General features: G+C 35.7%; 2 protein-coding genes and 1 non-coding gene across 3 annotated transcripts; 2 read left to right on the top strand and 1 right to left on the bottom strand.

The window, feature by feature from the left end:
* Positions 1 to 7,359: 7,359 nt before the first annotated feature.
* Positions 7,360 to 7,959, top strand: LOC138868681 (uncharacterized). Its single transcript, XM_070146247.1, has one exon. It carries the CDS (start codon positions 7,360 to 7,362, stop codon positions 7,957 to 7,959), a length of 600 nt encoding a protein of 199 aa, XP_070002348.1.
* A 3,549-nt stretch (positions 7,960 to 11,508) lies between these two features.
* LOC138869891 (small nucleolar RNA snoR137) lies at positions 11,509 to 11,651 on the top strand. Its single transcript, XR_011400141.1, has one exon. It is a non-coding gene; the product is annotated as a small nucleolar RNA snoR137 (small nucleolar RNA).
* A 6,300-nt stretch (positions 11,652 to 17,951) lies between these two features.
* LOC104246325 (uncharacterized) lies at positions 17,952 to 18,545 on the bottom strand. The gene has a single exon (XM_009802132.2). The coding sequence runs from the start codon at positions 18,543 to 18,545 to the stop codon at positions 17,952 to 17,954; it is 594 nt and encodes a 197-aa protein (XP_009800434.2).
* Positions 18,546 to 20,961: the final 2,416 nt, after the last annotated feature.

Here is a 20,961-nt window from a genome sequence, read left to right as displayed (position 1 = left end):
TTTTTTTCGTTGTTGTTTTCTTTCTTTCTCTCTCTTTTTTTTTCGTTGTTGCTGATTCCGAACGAGGGGTATGAAAGAAAAATAAATAAGGCTCAAAAGGGGTAACAAAGGATAAAGTGTTTAGGTAGCAGAACAAAATGCCTTCGTCATTTCAGTCTTCAAAACATGCCAAGTGCAAACAACACACTTTAAATTTGTAGTCTCTTCTGATGGTGCTGGACTTGACAATTATGTTAAACATTTTATTTTTCCTTTGTCATTTCTAAGCACCGTTGGGCGACACTCTCATTATCATGACCGACCCTCATGCCAATTTGGCGAATCTTGCTTTTAACGGTTTTCTTTGTGCTTAACTTGCCCCAGTTCCACATGACTCGAGCTCTGAATAATCTCAAACCGTCCTTATTTTCTTTAAATGGTCTGATCGCCTTTCCAGGGTTTTATGATTAACTTTAAAGACTAGGCCCAAAGTGTGTGTGCATGTCATGTCCCTAGAATCGGCATTGAATGAAATGATAAAAGGACTAAACAAAAGACGACTGGAACTAACAAAAGACCGACTTTGTATTAGACTACCGGCGAAATGGTTTGGATAATAAAACAAACAAAACAACCAGAATAAAATCCTAACACAAACTGGACAAAATTTAAACAAACTGCTATGACAAAAATGGAAAGATAAGAAGGTTTGACACAGGACAAAATCCAAATTACAACCTTAATAATCCGGACAACAGAAATGACAACAAAATAAGCCACTACAAGCTTCTCTCTTGCTAACCAAGGAACGGAGCGTCCTCCCACTTTATCAAACTTGGCATCTTAGCCACTGAGCTTTGCATTAGTATTGTCAAGACCATTGCCAGCTTCAATATCATCAACCTCCGTCAATAAGTTCCCGATAGGATTTGAGTGCTTCTGCTATCAGGCCCAATCCCCGCCAGAGTGTGTATCATGAGATGCAAGTGAAGGACTCTGAGTGTCATTGTCCGGCTTACCACAAACCAACCACCTTAACTTTATTTGCGAAACAAACAGGTTAGAATGGACTCAGTCGGTCCTCATTATTAACAACATCTTTTTTCTTTTCTCTTTTTGATGTTTTTTCTTTTTTTTCCTTTTTTCATTTCTTTTTTTTTCTCTCGCTTTTCCATTCTTTTTTCATTCTCTTTTTCATTTCTTTTTTTTTTCCCATTCTCTTTTGCTTTTTTTTTTGTTGTGGTCGAATCTTATGGAGACTGCCTACGTATCATGACCCCGCATGAATCAGACCTTGCGTAGTTCGGACCAATAAAAGATAAACAACAGTAAACATTTTTCAATTTTCATATTAGAACAAACTGGGTTTCAAGAATTTAAAGATGACCTGCAAACTTGAAAATCAAACAAACCGCATGTTCTAATCAAAAGATTGGTAGACTCAAAAACAAAATTCCAGCTCCCTTTCTCTGTTCGACAAATGCAACCAAATGGTTATTTTTTGCAAATGTGGCCCCTTCCAAATTTCACATGAATTTTGAGGCCGGGGAGGATTATTTTATGACACTTTTACAAACTTGTCCGTTCTTTTACGAAAATAACCTTTCGACAACTGAAAGATACTCTAAGGCTATTTCGGCAAGAACGGTTTAAGACGCGGCCGAAACTGGCTCGGCTTATTTTATTTTTTCATATTTTTTTTGACTAAACATCCAAACGGCATTCACCCGACCGTTGACTCTTTGTTTTTTTTCAAATTATGATAAAAAACTTGGTGTTGCAAAACACGGCCCTTCAGCGTCTCGGGGACGAAGCTTTCTTAAGGCTGTGTGGGTCCATATCTCAAAATGACCCAAAGGTGGCTGTTTGTGCCAAGTCAGCCTTCCGGCGTCCCTTTCGGGAACATTCGGCTATTTATGACAAAACAGCATCACCTGACTTATTTATAACTCTTTTTTCATCATTTTTCAAATTAGAAAAGTCAATATTGCAAACACGGCCTTTCAACGTCTCGGGGACGAAGATTTTTAGGCTGTGGGGGTCAACTGGACCAAGTCTTAAAAATGACCCAAAAGTGGCTGTTTATGCAAAGTCAGCCTTCCGGCGTCCCTTTCGGGAACATTCGGCTATGTCTTGATAAAACAGCGTCACCCGACTTCTTTATGAAATTTGACATATATTTTTGCTATTTTTTGTAAAAGGGGAAGTTGGACATCACCCGACTTATTTATGAATAAAAACTTGACATGTTTTTTTTATTATTTATTATTTGTTTTTGGGTTTTTAGCAAAAAAGGGGGTTGGACCCGATGAGGGTTGCCTACGTATCTCACATCCGGTGAGAATCAAACCCGCGTAGTTCGGGCAAATAAGAATAAGTAGGCAAATAATAATAAGCAGATGAACTAACTTTTTTTGAATTTTCGTTTAAAAGAACTACTTTAAAAGAAGCAAGGAAATATTATTTTTTGATTGATTTTCCTTTTAAAAGAAAGACTAATATTTTTTGAATTTTCTTTTTTTTTATTCTAAAGAAAAGAAGAAAATATTTTTCGTAATTTTACCTTTAATATAAGAAATGCTCCTAAAATGTTTTTTTTTGAATTTTGAATTTTCTTTTCAATTTTTGAAAGAAGAATCAAAATATTTTCGGATTTGTTTTTTTTTATATTATATATATATATATTTTATTTTATTTTTTAAAGAAACAACTAGAAAGACTTTCTAAAGAAGTCAATAATGGAAAATATTTTTGGATTATTTGTTTTGAAAATTGGGATTCTAAAAACTTTTGGTAAGACAAATGTTCTTGCAACAGATAAAGATATATATATATATATATATACATATTTTGGAAATAAATACAAAACTTTTTGGATTTTTATATATATATATATATATATATATATATATTTGCAACAAATAATAAAACTACTTTCAACGCCCAACTCTTTTTATTTTATTATTTTTATTTTTATTTTGACATTTTCATAAACAGATAAATAAATAAAAACCCATTTTAAAACAAAACCCTTTTTTTTATTTTCATTTTTATGGCAAAACAAACTATTTTCTTTTCTATATTTTTTTTAAAAACAAGACAGAACAATGATGATTTTTTCTCTATTTTTCCTTTGCTTTTAATATAACAAACTAATAAGACATTCATTTTCATTTTCTCAAAATTTCGGCAGAGTTTCGACTCTACTCGGACTTCTATGATGTTATTTTCTCCCTTTTTCACGATTTTCTTATATGTGGAAAATGATGACAACATACAAAATCCTTTTGAATTTTCATGATTTGTTTTTATTTGTATTTTTATTTTTTTATATTTATTATTTCTTTCAAAAATGTGGCATGAGAGACATAACGATTTCCAAGACTTCTTGGATTCCGCAAATGCTCCCCATGCGCTTTTCCAAAAAGCAAGCGTGGGGGACATAGGGAATTCCAAGAATTCTTGGATTCCACAAATGTTCCCCATGCTTTGATTAAAATAACATCATGCTGGAAAAACGTGCGGCCTTCTTATTAAATGTGATCAACCTAACAAGGTGTGTTATTTGTCCGCAACTATTATTGGTCCGCCAAACTACCCATTCACCCTTGAGTAAGTACAACATGTAGCACATAGGATGCCAAAAGATGGTCTATTATTTTCAGGTTGCTTGTCCTAGACGGACCCAACCCCTGTGTTGAGTCCCCTAAGTCAAATGCACATGATGCAAATAAACGCTCCTACTAGGGATCCGGCATGAAGTTGAGTTATTCTAGGTTCAAAACCTGGGTATTTGTTCTAGACAGTGTACCCGAGCGGACAACTCGAGTCGAGGAGGGGGCTACGTACCGGGGACCCGCGGGATCGTCCGACTTTGTAACTTGTCCGACCTCTTTCTTATTTCAGGTATTGATACTAACAGAATAGGGAGTCTCGACCAGCGAGCTTCTCCCCGGAGGTAAGAAGTGAATGGTTTCGGCACAGTTTATATGTACAGTTCAAATAATATCAAAGCGGTAAAAGCAGCATTTAGCACATTAGGCTCAAAACATGTAATAAAATCAGATAATAAATAAAGCCAAATAATAACAATTATTCTAAGCTCGAATTCTTAACCCTGAACCAGTGGTTCTGGGTCTCGTCCCCAGCAGAGTCGCCAGAGCTGTCACACCTCCTTTTTACGCACCCGCGAGGGCGCGAGGGGAGTTTTTTTCCAATTAAAGGACAATCGAAACGGGATTGGTTTAATTATTTCAGAATCGCCACTTGGGAGATTTAGGGTGTTCCAAGTCACCAATTTTAATCCCGAATCGAGGAAACGAATGACTCCATATTATAGTCTGCGTACCAGAAATCTGAATAAGGAATTCTGTTAACCCGGGAGAAGGTGTTAGGCATTCCCGAGTTCCGTGGTTCTAGCACGGTCGCTCAGCTGTTATATTTGGCTTGATTATCTGATTTTATACAAGTATGAACTTATGTGCAAATTTTAACTTTTAACCGCTTTATTATCATTATTTTTTAGGAATGTGAACATCGCTCAAAACATATCTTTGGACTGTGTCACATGAAATGCACCCACAATCCGAAACATATTTTATTTGATGTTTTAGGATTTGGATTTGGGTCGCATGAAATGCACACCCGAGTTTAAGAAAGTAATTTAATTAAATCGCGTCTAAAGAGGCTAACGCGTTATTATCTTTAGGGAAGACAGTGAAATTCACTAAACGGTCCATCCCAAATTCTAAGTATTTATTATGACCAATTATTGAGGGCCCCGCAATTTGCATTTTTATTTGGCGAGGCTCGTCTCATTCATTATTAAAAAAAAAGGAATTTGCAACGTCATGGAAATGCATCTCATACCACGTCACAGTCAATGTACCCGTGATTAAAGACACATTTCGATTTCGTTGAGATTTGGATTTGGGTCACATAAATGTGCACCCGAGTTTAGGGAGATAACGTTATTAAAGGCGCGCCTAAAGCAACTAGCGCATTATTATTTTGGGTAGGGCCGTGAAATTTGCTAAATGGCCCGTCCCGGAATCTAAGTATTTAATATATACATTTAGAGGGCCCCGCAGCTTGTATTTTTTGGTGAGGCTCGTCTCATTTTATTTATTTATTTATTTTTCTCTTTTAGAAATAGGACAAGGCTAAAATAACTATGTTTTTTTTTGCTACTTCGCGAGATCATAGGTTATAGATTGAACCCATTTGATGAAGCGAGCATTTTTCGGCGGAATTAAAATTGCTACTATAATTTCAACATTTACTACCACATGTATAAACAACTATTAAGACAAACTAAATAATTAACACCTTTCAGAATATGTGCAAACCTCTATTACGACAAATGTTTGGATAACAACAATTTAAACATGAAGAAACAAAATGTCAAATAGCTACTTAAAATAACGAAACAACGGGAAAGACATTCACGGCCAAATTTCAATACCATACGGGGTTAATTATCAAATATAGCAATTTGCAATCACCATGTATATAATGTCGCGTACTATACGCATGAACTAGGATTGTATTTCAACAAACGCATGTACATATTGCTAAACAACAAATATGAAGGACACGGACAGAGATGACCTACTTGATATTATCGTCCGATGCGTTGGACCCGCGACGAAACCTCGGACAACAAACTCGACGTACCGGACCTCGACGAACCAAAGACGACCTCAACGGACCTCACCCCGGACAGAACTTCTGGGCTACCTTTTGTACGTTTCAGTTAAGCTTCAGCTGGTGTGTGTGTGTGTGTGTGTTTTTCGGTCAGCCATGGCAAGGAGGGAGGGGTCGTTTGGGCAGTTGATGAAGGGGGTGGTTGGACGACGATGAGGGAGCTGATGGTTTTGGGTTATGGTTGCTAGGGTTTTTCCTAGGTTTTCTTCAGTAGGAGGAGGAAGACGGTGAGCAGCGGATGTCGGGTTCAATGGAGTATCGCCGGACTGGTTTGACGGAGCTCGGAGGAGGAGGAATGGTCGTGTTTTCCGGCGTTCGTTTGGACAGTGGTCGACGGAGGTGGAAGCAGGTGGTTAAGGTTGTTCGTTTGGTGGTTTACTGGAGGTTTGGGTGGTGTAGATGGAGGCGGGCTGGTTGGGTTTTGATGGAGGGTTTGGTTGGTTGATGACTGTTAGGGATGCGAGGGTGGTTTGTTGGTGGTTTTGGGGGTAGTGATCGATGGTTGACGGGTTGTTGGTTGACGAACTGGGGTTGCAACGATGAGGAAGAAGATGGCGAACAGTGGTGACGAAGAGAGGGGAACTGGTGGTGATGGGAGCTGATGGGGTTGTGACGGGGTGGTTTTTGGACTGGTGGTCGTTGACGGAGAGGGAGCTGGGTGGTTTCACTGGTTTTTCGTAGGATTTGCTTCTTCTTCTTTTGTATAAGAAGAAGAAAGGTGAACAGTAGTCCCCCTTCAAAAAAATTTCCAAAGTCTTCCTTTCCCAAATGTTTCATCCGTGTATTTAGCATGAGTTTTGCCCAGAAAAATGAGCCCACGCGTGGTGGGGTTCAAGGCATATGTCCCCCACGCGTGGTGGGGTTCCCCACGTGTCCTGGACACGGTTTATTATGGGTTAGGTCCGAAAATTAGGCCTAAAACCGGGTAGTTTGAACCCGAATATTATTCTTTTGCCCGAACCCGAGAAATAGGAACACGTTGCTTAACTAGTCCTATGTAAGCAAAATAACTACCAAAAATAAGACTAGTATTTAAACAAAACTATATCTTTTTTTTAAATATTTTTTCAAGATTTAAAATAGCTACAAAATATTAATGAAACTATTTTTTTTGTAATTTTCGTTTTAAATATTAAGATAAAATATGAGGTAATATTTTTGTATTTTTCAAAGTTAAAATGACTATAAAACCTTAATAGAACTATATTTTATTTATTTTTTTGTAATTTTCGAAATTATATAAAGTACAAAAATAAAGTGCAATTTTTGTATTTTTCAAGTTTATGAGAGATACATAAACTAAAATTTCTATATATATATTTTTTTTGAAATTTTTTCTTTTTGCAACGAAATAAAGTAAAAATAGTTAAAATAGCTTTTCTAGACCCAATTTCACATATTCACGCTAAAAATGTGAAAATTCTCGGGGAGGGTCAAAAATCACGTGCTTACAAAAGGATCCGGGATCGACATCATTTTCAAACCACCTACGGGTAGTGTCATTAGGCAGTCTATCAAGACTTCTAAATTGACTAACAATGAGGCCGAGTATGAGGCCATGATTGCAGTCTCGAACTAGCCAAGGGCCTTGGGGCAGAGGTCATCAAGGCAAAGTGTGACTCCTTTTTGGTGGTAAATCAAGTAAACGGGAGCTTCGAGGTTCGAGCCGACTGAATGCAGAGGTACTTGGACAAACTTCAAGTGACATTGCATCGCTTCAAGGAATGGACACTGGATCATGTACCTCGGGAGCAGAATAGCGAGGCCGATGCACTTGCAAACTTGGGGTCATCGGCAGAAGAAGATGATATCGTCCTGGAGACTGTTGTCCAACTATCGAAGCCGGTGGTCGAAGAAGGCCATGCAGAGATTAATTCAACAAGTTTAACGTGGGATTGGAGGAATAAGTACATCGACTACTTGAAGCATGGGAAGCTCCCCGAGGACCCAAAAGAGTCAAGAGCACTTCGAGCCAAAGCAGCTCGATTCTCACTCGATGAAAATGAAACGTTGTACAGAACCTTCGATGGACCATTGGCAGTGTGCTTGGGACTCGGGGACACCGATTATGTATTACGGGAAATCCGCGAGGGTACTTGTAGGAGCTATTTTGGTGCAGACTCTCTGGTTCGCAAGGTGATCAGAGCGGGGTATTATTGGGATAACATGGAAAAGGATATCATGGAGTTCGTTCGAAAGTGTGATAAATGCCAAAGATTTGCACCAATAATCCATCAACCCGGTGAACAACTCCATTTAGTCCTATCCCCATGACCGTTCATGAAATGAGGGATGGATATCGTCGGTCCCCTACCAATGGCACCAGGTAAAGCTAGATTTATTTTGTTTATGACTAACTACTTCTCAAAGTGGGTTGAAGCACATGCCTTCGAGAAGGTAAAAGAAAAAGAAGTCATCGACTTCATATGAGACCACATCATATGTCGGTTCGGGATACCCGCAAAAATAGCATGTGACAATGGGAAATAGTTCATTGGCAGCAAAGTAACAAAATTCCTTAAGGACCATAAAATCAAAAGGATCCTATCAGCACCTTACCACCCAAGTGCAAATGGTCGGGCCGAGACCACAAACAAAACCATCATTCAAAACTTAAAGAAAAGGTTAGATGATGCAAATGGGAAATAAAGAGAAGTGTTGCCCGAAGTGCTATGGGTATATCGAATGACGTCGAAGTCGAGCATGGGGGAGACCCCATTTTCTTTGGTATACAGATCCGAAGCATTGATCCCAGTCGAAGTCGGAGAACCTAGCGTCAGGTTTCAGTATGCCACCGAGGGCTCAAATCATGAAGCTATGAATACTTCTCTCCAACTACTCGATGAAAAACAAGAGGCCACGTTAATTTGAATGGCCGCGCAAAAACAAAGGATCGAAAGGTATTACAACAGAAGGACGAACCTTCGATATTTCATAGTCGGGGACTTAGTCCTGAGAAAAGTCACTCTTAACACTCGAGACCCAAACGAAGGGAAACTAGGTCCCAATTAGGAAGGATCGTACCGTGTCCTCGGAGTCGTAGGGAAAGGATCCTACAAACTTAGCACAATGAAAGGCGAGCAACTACCAAACAATTGAAATGTATCGTTGCTCAAGCGATATTACTGCTGAGGTATGACCTTCTCCCCTTTTCTATTTGTATTTAAAACTAACTCCTTGCAGATATTCAATTGGAGATATCGAGTCACCTTTCAGCTCAAAGGCCTTGGGTATGAAAGCATGCGTTGCACTCTTTTTCCCTTAGATCGGGTTTTATCCCAAATAGGTTTTACTGGCAAGGTTTTTAACGAGGCAACACCTATGTGCTACCTAAAGAACATTCAACAAGTATTCAAGGATTCTTTTCAATCAACCTGAATATTGGGGGGGCTCCACCCTTGGAGTTTATACTTTTGAGAAAGATCTGCTTTCTTGTAGTGCTTCTCTTCTCAAATGTGAGAAGTAAATGACTTTTTAGGGATACACACATAAGAGTAATTTTGAAAAAACAAATTGAATTTTTTCTTGATTATATAAATGGACACTTATTGTGGACCGGATTGAGTATTTTTTTTGTCTATATATATATATATATATATATATATATATATATATATATATATATATTAATAAACAGGTTTAAATGACTGAAATGAATAATGACGATTCATAACAGTCAACCTTCACTAGTTTGAAATTGAGGTTCATCGTTCCTCTTGTTGTTGTTATCATTTAACAATTAATGTGTGAATTATAACGATCAAATCTCCAGATTTAAGCATATTGTTTTAGACAACTTCTGACACAATAGGATTTTCTCCATCAACTAAGGGCATGTCTTCCAAATAAGAAAATATAATTTCAAAGTAAAACTTTTTATAATATTTAGGCGTAATGGCTTTCTCGCCACTTAAACTTGTAGGACTTTTAAAAGCCGATACATAAACTTTAAACTTCCCCATTTGAACACTCGAATTCATGATTTCCTTTACTAATAAACACATCTGACCATTCAGTCTACGCGCGTGTATTACACATACACAGACGTGTCTGTCCAGTCAGCAAATGACTAATTTGTTACACATCTTATGAGTAGGCATTTTGTACCATTAATTAGTCAAACTTCACTAAAATATTTTTGAGCTTATTTTAGAAGCTCATCTCTACGGAATAATCTTCGACTGTCTGCATTATCAGCAGCAGAATCGGTCGCTCCTCCGTGGCGCACTTCATGCAGAGCTATTCAAACTTCGAAATCGGCACAATCAGAATCTTCAAGCAGCACGATGCTGTCGGCGAGGGCACATGGCAGCGGTGACTATTTTCGGCGAGACATTCGAGGCCGGTGCCTCTATTCTTCACCCCAAGAACTACCACACTTTGAATTACACTAAACATCTAGATCTCTCTGTCCGACCTTTTGAATCTAATTCCTCATTTGGCATTTGGGATGGACATGAGTTCGTTTTCAAAACCTCACTTCCCAATCGAAGCTCCCTATATTCCAAACCCTTGTGTCCTTCGCCCATTCCATCTTATTTTTCTTTCGATATGGCTTCTCTCTGTTTCGCATGAACACCTTCATTGAGGTACTCCAACTTCACTAGCAATTGTGGAACATGCCAACATCTCTTTTTTCCCATTTCTTATGCATATACAACCCATTTTGGACTGTTGGGCGTTTGTAAGAGGGCTTTCGCGCTCCTATGCGTCGTGTTCCTCACGCATCAAGCTGATTAGGACCAACTGATGCCACATGGGCATGGTCAACGCTCAAATGTGTTTATTAGTTAAGGGAATCATGAGTTCGAGTGTTCAAATGGAAAAGTTTAAAGTTCATGTATCGGCTTTTAAAAGCTCTTCATGTTTAAGTGGCCAGAAAGCCATTACGCCTAATATTTATACAATGTCTCTTTCCTATTTTCTTTCAGTATAACAAATATGTACCAATATGAGAATTTATGAATTACTTTATGTGAAATAGAATATGAAACAAAAGTATGAATTAGAAGCATTTTGGTTTAGTAAATAAATACTATTGAAAAACATGATCATGCTATGGTAAGGAATCTTAGTAATATTTTTGACATTTCAAGTTTGTTAAAACTAAAACATGTATATGTATGTATTACTGCAATTTTTGACTTTGGTATCATATGAAAACCATTTGGATTATTAATTATCTATTCTATAATAAATTTTATTGTATATTCACTACATAACTAGTAGATGGACGAAACAATCCCTTGACAAAAATGATACCTAGCTATGAGATGTGGTATAAGTTTGGACCAATTTTGATCAACTATGTACATAGTTGAATGGGCCTGTTATAACCTGCCATTTTGATAACACATAGCCCAAGGCCCAAACTTCATAAAAACAATTAGGGTTTCATCCAAAACCTGTGCTAGCCTATTTAACCGACGCAAAGCTAGAGTTCAAATGCTGTGAAAAATGGTGAAAGTCCTCAAGCCTAAAGGTAGGTTTTCTTTTTAAAAATTTCCGGCATAGTCCATGTTTAATCGATTCCTTTTTGTTTTTTTTTATAGAATTTCTGTTAGGTACTTCAATTCATGAAAATTAATCAATTAGTGTATCAAAAACTGATTAGAAATTTGGGAAATTGCTTTCCGAGGCGTTGCGTGCATTGGTTTATTGATATTTAATGGACGTGTCAAGGGAAGCATAGATTAATATCAATGCCAACTATTTTTTTCTATTTTATGGTTAACTGATTTTCTGTCAGTTGGGCCAATTGTTGGATTGTGACATGATAAATATTTCTTTTCTTTGAATCTCCTTTTGCTTATTAAAAGAAGTGTTGCTTCTTATGGTGAACACTCTCGTAGTAATACAAAAAAAATGAGGGATGTTCAAGTTTCCGAAGCATAAATCAAATTGTCAGGATGAAACAGCGTGGTGCACTTTCAATTGCATCTTGCTACCTGTCTCCTGCTACATTGTCTTTTGCTACAAAATTTCTTTTTAACAAACTTAGTGCTCAGGTCTAAGCACAGATTATTTTTTTGGTCTCTGAGTGATATGGTACTTTAATTTAAGGAATTTAATTGGATGTCCCATATCTGGATTCTCGATGAAGGGGTTTTAAGTTATTTTTCAGTGGAATGATCTTCATTTGGTCATGTTTATCTATTTGCCAACGTGACAAATAGATGAATTTGGTAGTTGTGAGTATCAATGTATTTAATCTAAACTTACTAGTAGTCAAAGAGGTTGAATTTGGGTATACATGCATTTTGCCGGTTCGCTTTATTTTAAATTAATTCGATTCGGTTCAATCCACTTTTGAGTTAATTTGATTTGCTTTACAAGATTTTTTGGTGCATAAATAAACACATGATAACAAAATTGAATATATTTGGTCCTTTTCCAGGAAAAAATAATATTAACTAGATAAAAAAGAAAATAATTAAAAACATATTCAAGTAAAAAATTTTGATATTTAGAACAAGAAAACATAGGCCAATATACTTTTATAATCTAAAGAACTAATAAAAATGAAATTTTATATAGAGAAAATAAAAATGAAGATAAAAGAAGTTAAGAAAAAGAGGAGAAAAGAAACAATATATTTGAATTTTAGAACAAGAAAACACATGCAAACATAATTTTATAATCTAAACAACTAATAAAAATGAGATTGTATATAGAAAAAAAATTATGAAAATAATAGATAAAAGAAGTTAAGAAAAAGAGTAGAAAAGAAAACAATCTTGAATGATTGTTCATAGAAAAGTAAATTGGCAATATGGGTGAGAGGTATACAGTCATTTTGTCATGGGGGTAATTGTTATATACCATTTCTATGTGAAATACTAATTCGTACACAAAATTTTACCCGATACGTACATGAAATTATACCCGAGCGACCGGGTAGTGTACCACCTGTCACTTCTACATAGATTCGCCCCAGTGACAAGTGATTATTTTTGTAGATCTAAACTAATGAATTATATTATATGAAGAATGATCCTAATTTGAGTAGAGTAAGTGTGAATTGATAAGCCAAGTTACAAATCCAAGCTCCTCTAATGGAAAATGAGGGAGTAGTAATTACAAGTTTACTATTACTCCCTCCGGTTCACAATAAGTGACTAGTTTCCTTTTAACATGCTCATTAAGAAAATGTTAAATCATATACAAAAATATCTAGTATGACTAAACTACCCTTATTAAATATTGGTCACATAGTTATAGTGAGGAGTGAGAAAACTTTTTAGGGATATGCACATAAGAGTAAAAGAGTAAAAACAAATTGAATTTTTTCTTGATTACATTACTGGACACTTATTTTGGACCAAAATGAAAAAGTAAACTGGTCACTTATTGTAAACCGGAGGAAGTATTCTTTTTAGGAACAATTTTAAAAACTTCCCTTGTCTGACTTTTTAATAATATTACGCCGTCCTTGTTTTTCTGTAGTAAATTTTTAACATATTATTATTATAAATGTAATAAAACAATAAAAGAAGAAGAACAATATTGCAGAGAAAGAGAAAGGAAATTCTTATTGAATTTTGGGATGATTTATAATGGGGTAAGACCCTTCTATTTATAAGGGAAAATGACTTAGCCACAAAGTAAAACTCTCTAAAAGATAGACATTCACTCTAATTATAATTTTATTCATAACACCCCTCCTTAAATGTCTACTCAATAAGTAATGTGCCTCGTTAAAACCTTAACTAAAATAAAACCCAATGAAAAAAAATCTAGTAAAGAAAAAAAGTACACATGTTTAATAATACGTTGTTTGGCTGCCTCGGTAAAAACTTTGCAAGAAAAACCCAGTGGGATAAAACCATGTAAGGAAAAAAGAGTACAACACGTATTAAACTCTCCCTGATGAGAACATCATTTCACATCCTTGAGTATTCACATCCCAATCTTGTGCACTAGTTTCTTGAAGGTTGACGTCGGTAGAGATTTTGTGAACAAATCAGCCATATTATCACTTGAACAAATCTGTTGCACATTTATCACCTTTCTTTTGAAGATCATGTGTGAAAAATAACTTTGGTGATATGTGTTTTGTCCTATCTCCTTTTATGAATCCTCCCTTCAATTGGACTATGCATGCTGCATTATCTTCGTACAAAATCGTGGGTAGTTTGTCATATTTCAAACCACATTTGTCTCGAATAAGATGTATTATAGACCTCAACCACACATATTCTCGACTTGCTTCATGAATAGCAATTATCTCAGCATGATAGATGAAGTAGCCACGATTGATTGCTTAGTCGATTGTAAAGATATGACAGTGCCTCTACAGGTAAACACATAACCTGTTTGAGATCGAGTCTTGTGTGGATCAGATAAATACTCAGCATCGGCATAACCAACAAGATCGGAACTGCAATTATTGCCATAAAATAATCCCATATCGGTAGTTCCTTTTAGATACCGCAATATGTGTTTGATTCCATTCCATGTTTGATTCCATTCCAATGTCTCCTTGTAGGAGCAGAGCTATATCTTGCTAAGACATTGACTGAAAAAGTTATGTCAGGCCTTGTAGTATTAGCAAGATACATTAGTGCACTAATTGCACTAAAATATGGTACTTCAGGACTAAGTAGCTCTTCATTCTTTTCTTGAGATCGGAATGAATCCTTATTCACATCAAATGATCAAACAACCATCAGAGTACTTAATGGATGTGCTCCATCCATGTAAAACCGTTTCAATACCTTTTCTACGTAGGCAGATTGATGAACAAAAATTATGTTTGCCAAATGTTCAATTTGCAAACCAAGACATAATTTTGTCTTTCCGAGATCTTTCAGCTCGAATTCCTTCTTTAAATAATCAATTGCCTTTTGGAGTTCTATAGGAGTTCCAATAAGGTTTATATCATCAACATATACGGCAAGTACATCAAATTCCGATGTTGTTTTCTTTATAAAAACACATAGACAGATGACATCATTTATATAACCTTCCTTTAATAAGTATTCACTAAGACGATTATATCACATGCGTCCTGATTGCTTTAGACCATACAAAGATCTTTGCAATTTGACTGAAAATATTTCCCGGGACTTCGAACTATATGCGTTAGGCATTTTAAATCCCTCGGGAATTTTCATGTATATCTCATTATGAAGTGAGCCATAAAGGTAGGTGGTAACCACATCCATTAAGTGCATGTCAAGCTTTTCATGGACATCAAAACTAATGAGACAACGGAACGTTATAGCATCCATAACGGGTGAATATGTCTCTTCATAATCGACACCAGGCCTTTGTGAAAATCCTTGTGCAACAAGGCGTGCCTTATATCTTTGTACCTCATTTTTCTCATTCCTCTTGCGTACAAAGACCCATTTATAGCCAACAGGCTTAACACGATTAGGTGTTTGGACTACAGGTCCAAAAACTTTACGTTTCGCAAGTGAATTCAATTCTGATTGGATTGCTTCTTGCCATTTTGGACAATCACGTCTTTGTCGACATTCTCCAACAGATTGAGGTTCAAGATCCTCACTATCTTGTATAATACTAGATGTAACATTATATGCAAAGACATAATCCACTACTATATCCACTCAATTCAAATTTGTCTCAATATCGATTGGATTTATTGAAAGTTCCTTATTTTCTTGAGTCTCGGGCTCAGTGGTTTCCTCATGAATCTTAGAATTTATTAAATCGTGGATTCCTTCGTGAGACTCTTTCGTAGTGTCATTTTGATCATTTGTTTTCCTTTTTCTAGGGTTTCGATCCTTAGAACCCAATGGTCTGCCACGTTTTAGGCGTGCTTTTGACCCATTAGCTATGACACTAGAAGATCATCCAATATGGACATCAATACGGATTGGAACATTCTCTGTAGGGATATGTGATTTTGTTATTCTTTTCAGATCCGTAAATGCGTCTGGCATTTGATTTGTTATTTTCTGCAAATGGATCTTTTATACCTCTTTTTTCACAAATAGAGGCATGTGGATCAAGATGAGACAATGATGGATTTTTCCACAAAATTTCCCGTTTGGTTTCACCATTTTCTCCCCCTAATTTTGGGAAAAGTATCTCATCGAATCGTTGCAAATCGAGCAGTGAATAAATCCCCTATTAATGTTTCAAGATAGCGAATAATGGAGGGCGATTCAAACCCAACATATATTTCTAACCTTCTTTGGGGACCCATTTTGGTGCGATATGGCGGGCTACATGCACATATACTGCACATCCAAAAATTCTTAAAAGGTTATACTAGGTTCATGACCCAAAACTAATTGCAACGGAGAATATTTATGATAATTTGTCGGTCTATGACGAACTAGCAATCTGCATGAAAAATGACGTGATCCCAAACAGAAGTTGGCAGCCTCGTTTCATAAGTAACGGTCTTGCTATCAATCGCAAATGTTTAATTAAAGACTCTGCTAGGCCATTTTGAGTGTGGACATGAGCTACAGGATGTTCCACTTTTATCCCAATTGATAAACAATAATCATTAAATGTTTGGGATGAAAACTCAGCAACATTATCAAGTCTATATTGGATTATCGAGGAATTGCGCCCGTAATCGAATTATTTGTGCCATTAAATTTGCAAACGCGAGGTTGCGAGATGACAATAGGCACACATGAGACCATCTAGAAGATGCATCTATTAAGACCATAAAATATCTAAACGACCCACTAGGTGGGTGAATAGGTACATAAATGTCCCCTTGTATACGTTCCAAAAACGCAGGGGACTCAATCCCAACCTTTGTTGGTGATGATCTAATAATTAACTTGCCTTGATAATAAGAAGTGCAAGAAAATTCATTATTTAAAAGAATCTTTAAATTCTTTAATGGATGCCCATTTGAGTTTTCTATAATTCATCTCATCATAATTGATCCAGGATGTCCCAATCGATCATGCCAAAGTACAAAGTATTGGAATCAGTAACTTTATGGTTTACAATAGAATGTGCTTCAATTGCACTAATTCTTGTCCAATACAGGCCACAAGATAAAGATGGGAATTTCTCAATTACCTTTTTCTGGCCAGAGACATTCTTGGTAATGATGAGATATTCAAAATTATTCTCATCTATTGTCTCAATATGATATCCATTTTGGCGGATATCTTTAAAACTCAACAAGTTCCTCTTGGACTTGGAGGAGAACATTGCATTCTCTATGATAAGTATTGTTCCCTTAGGCAGAGTTATAGTAGCTCTTCCAGAGCCTTCAATTAATTTACTACTACCAGAAATTGTAGTAACATCTGCCTTACACATACTTAAATGAGAGAAATATTTCTTTTCTTTGAATATTGTATGTGTCGTACATGAATCAACTAAACAAATATTTTTACAATTAAACATTGATCCAAGTTTGTTTTGTGAGGTATCCATATTTGCTTCCCATGGCTTGACATACAAAAGAAATATACGAATAAACATTAATATATTCTTATCGATTAAATATATTCATGAATTTGTTCAAGCATTTAACAAGGGAGATAATAATAAGAAAGATAAGGACATTTAGTAGAATTAAATATCATACATCTAAATAATACGATTAACACAGTGTGAAATTGCAATTGTGGAAGAAAAAACAAACTAATTTAAAAATTAGTTTTATGAGCACACGTTTTATAAAAGAGTAAACATTTACTTTAACATAGGCAAATTGAACGAATTGTCCTTTCTGTTTTAACTCCAAAAGTTGATAGATGTGCAAACATTGCCATGAAGAGAGTTTGTTAAAAGTTCAATGAGACTATCTGAAATAAACAAATAAACTAATACGGTAGACCATCGCCATATATTAGCTTACTTTGCAACCACCACTTTAAAAAATAAGCAAATAAGCTCGTATTTTGTTTACTGAGATTTTCTTCCTGAGCCTAATGTATGTATAGCTCGAGATTGAGGCGTAGTATTAGTAGCAGCAGCAGCATTCGTAATTTCTCAACTGGCAATATTCAATCCATTTATTCATTAAATTTTGTAGACAAACTCAGCAATTCAGTAGATCGAAAGCATTAATTTGAATTAGAAAATATTAGAACACTCAATTGATTGTATAAAACAAATATTAGAACTCTATTTAATCAAAGCGAACTAACACTTATTCATAAATCAAATAATACTAACTGATACTAATGACTACTACTTATGTAAAGAACTATAATCACATGATGTTTATTCATTAACTACTACAAATAGGCAAAAAAATAGAAATTAAACTACTCAATCATCTTTAACCATGGATCCATCACCGATCAAGTGGTCTATTTTTCCATCAAGATGCTCAAAGAAGTCTGCCACATCCAAGTGGCGATGTCAAAATCATTGTCAGAAACAAAATTAGCTTCAGGGCCTTTATTCTTTAAAGATGCTTGATAAAGCTCAACTAAATGTCTTTGCACACGACAAATATTTGCCCAATGCCCTTTTCCACCGTAACGATAACATGCGGTTTCTGAACCATTTGCCTTTGGCTTCTCATATTTCCCTTTCCACTTTTGGTGGTTATTTTTCTTTGGGGCGTGATTAACACCAGAAAAATTTCTTCCTTTTCCACGGCTACGGCCACGACCACGGCCTTTTCCACGCTTAGCATAATGGGAATACACATCATCCACTTTAGGCAATGGTGTAGACCCAGTAGGTCGATTTTCATGATTTCTCATGAGCAAGTCGTTATTTCGTTCAGCCACAAGGAGAAGAGAAATCAACTCAGAGTACTTCTTAAAACCTTTCTCTCGGTATTGATGTTGCAAGACCATATTGGAGGCATGCAACGTTGTGAACATTTTTTCAAGCATATCATAGTCAGTGATAGTATCTCCACAGAGTTTCAATTTAGAAGTAATTCTGAACATTGCAGAATTATATTTAGAAACAGATTTAAAGTCTTGGAGCCTCAGATGAGCCCAATCATATTGTGCTTGTGGAAGAGTGATGGCGCAAGAAGATTAAGGCCTTAGCACAGTCTTGGGTAGATGCTTTATTTTTATCTTAATTGGCATCTCCAAGACCCATTGCATCTAAATGGATTTTAGCATCCAACACCCATGTCATATAGTTCTTGCCCGAAATTTCAAGGGCAACGAACTTTTTTTTCATAATGTCAGTCATAATTAAAAAAGTGGAGAAACGTTATACCTTAATCTTCTCAAAGAGCTTCTTGAGACGGTAGTGTCTCGTGCTGATAACGTGTAATAAAACAATAAAAGAAGAAGAACGATATTGCATAGAAAGAGAGAGAGAGAGAGGAGATTCTTATTGAATTTTGGGATGATTTACAATGGGGCAAGACCCCTCTATTTATAGGGGAAAATGACTTAGCCACAAAGTAAAACTCTTTAAAAGATATACATTCACTCTAATTACAATTTTATTCATAACAATAAAAGAATTATAATATGATTAATTTACCCTTCCTAATATTCTTTTTTTGTTTAATTAATTTTATCAGCTTCTTTTTTTTAAAAAAAATCTTTTATAATAGAAAAATTATTCAATCTTTCACGGCGACAATCCTCAAGTTGGAGGACAAATTAATTCCCTAGAAAAGGAAATAAAAAGGGTGACCCGGTGCATTAATCTCCTATTATGCGCGTCCTTCGGTGAAGGACCGGACTACAAGGATTTTTAGAAAAGTTTATTTCTACGTCTCGAATCTGAAACCTTACATAACACCAATTTTACTAGTTACGCAAAGACTTTCCTTCTCCCCAGAAAAGGGAATCGATGAGTAAAACAATGTCGGGCGGCTGTGATAACGATAAGCGTAAACCACTATTTACTCCATCATAACAATTTTCGGATAGTGAGTATCTAATAAGGAAGAGCAACTGCCTAATCCTAAGGAAGTTAAGATTTCCAAGAATGACAGACAAAATATGATGAAATTTCCAAAACGCAATTTCCCTACAAACTTTCATGTTGGAAAAAGCAGGTAAAGAAATGCTCCTCCATTCAACCTACCACCGGACCATCATTATTTCACAAGGAATCAAGCAAAGAACTTCAATGCTTTAAGGGGTATATTGAAGTTAAAATAATACGATCTAACCAGTTTTTGGACTGGTCATTCAAATATAGTCAGTGTTTGCCAAGTCATTGAAAAATAGCCACTATTTGTTACAACAGAGACCAGTCAGCATAATATACTAGAGTTCGGTGCACCTGTGTATGAACTTCCAACATATTATGCTGGACCGGTATACTTTGCTGGCTCTAGTATAATATACTGGAGATTGAAGTATCAGTGCTCCAAACTTCAGTATATTACTGGAACTCCATTATATTATGTTGGAGTATTTTTCCGGATTTTGAACAGTATTTTCGTTCAGATTTATCTTTACATAAAAAGTGACTAAATTTCGATTACTTTTGAAACTGTGACTTTTTTGAATGACCACTTGTAAATCTGGTTATTTTTGAATTTCTCTCTATATTGAAGCATTGATGTAATTTAGCCCAAATATACGTACTTCATATAAGAACAACTAGGCTCCCTACTTTTCAATTTTATATCCCATATTTTAATTTACAACCAACTAGCCCAAAAATAATAGGTTAATACTCAACATTCAACTCTAATAGGTTCTCGAAATTACTATTTAATTTTTAAAAAAAGATTGCTTAAGCTTTTAAGTTAATTTTCGAATCAATAACTGTAACTCAAATATTAGCTCAACAAACCAAATTCATTTGAGTGGTGAAAATTAGATTTTTAATAAGTTTAAATATGTGGGTTTAAATTTCAAATTTAATTTTGTGAGAAATTTGGAGTGGGTGTTATTTAGACTTGTTAGAAATAGTATAAGGAGGTTGTATATAAATTTTAAAGTCATTTAATGGAGATTTGGACTGATTTTGAACAAGAATTGCAACAGAAAATTGTGGAAGAAGTTCGTCTACAAACGCTTGTATAAAGGTGTATAAAAATATATATTAATGTATAAGATGTGTTTGTACACTCGTATACACTATTATACAAGATTATACAAAAAACTGACTTCGTCTTCTTCCTTGTGTTTTTTCTGAAATTTAACTCAAATCTTGCCCAAATCTACTCCAAACCACTTCAAATTTAAATCTTGAACTCCTTTTGATATTTTCAATCAATTGGAACAATACCCAATCCAAACAACTAACGAACTCAAAAAATCTGATTTTCGAAAGCAAAGTTTTCAATGACCTTCAACGATGGACTTCTACTCTTCCATTTTCTTATATTGCAACTAGGTGACACAGGGGGAGAAGCAGTAATGGCAGACGACCCCTTGA

Source organism: Nicotiana sylvestris, chromosome 5, assembly GCF_000393655.2.
Source record: "Nicotiana sylvestris chromosome 5, ASM39365v2, whole genome shotgun sequence".
Taxonomy (NCBI): domain Eukaryota; kingdom Viridiplantae; phylum Streptophyta; class Magnoliopsida; order Solanales; family Solanaceae; genus Nicotiana; species Nicotiana sylvestris.
Note: the sequence above shows the minus strand (reverse complement) of the source record. Positions and strands in the feature narration are given on the sequence as shown.

Excerpts from the sequence above, each read along its gene's own strand:
- LOC138868681 (XM_070146247.1), top strand. The coding sequence starts at position 7,360 with ATGCAGAGGTACTTGGACAAACTTCAAGTGACATTGCATCGCTTCAAG.
- LOC104246325 (XM_009802132.2), bottom strand. The coding sequence starts at position 18,545 with ATGTTCAGAATTACTTCTAAATTGAAACTCTGTGGAGATACTATCACT.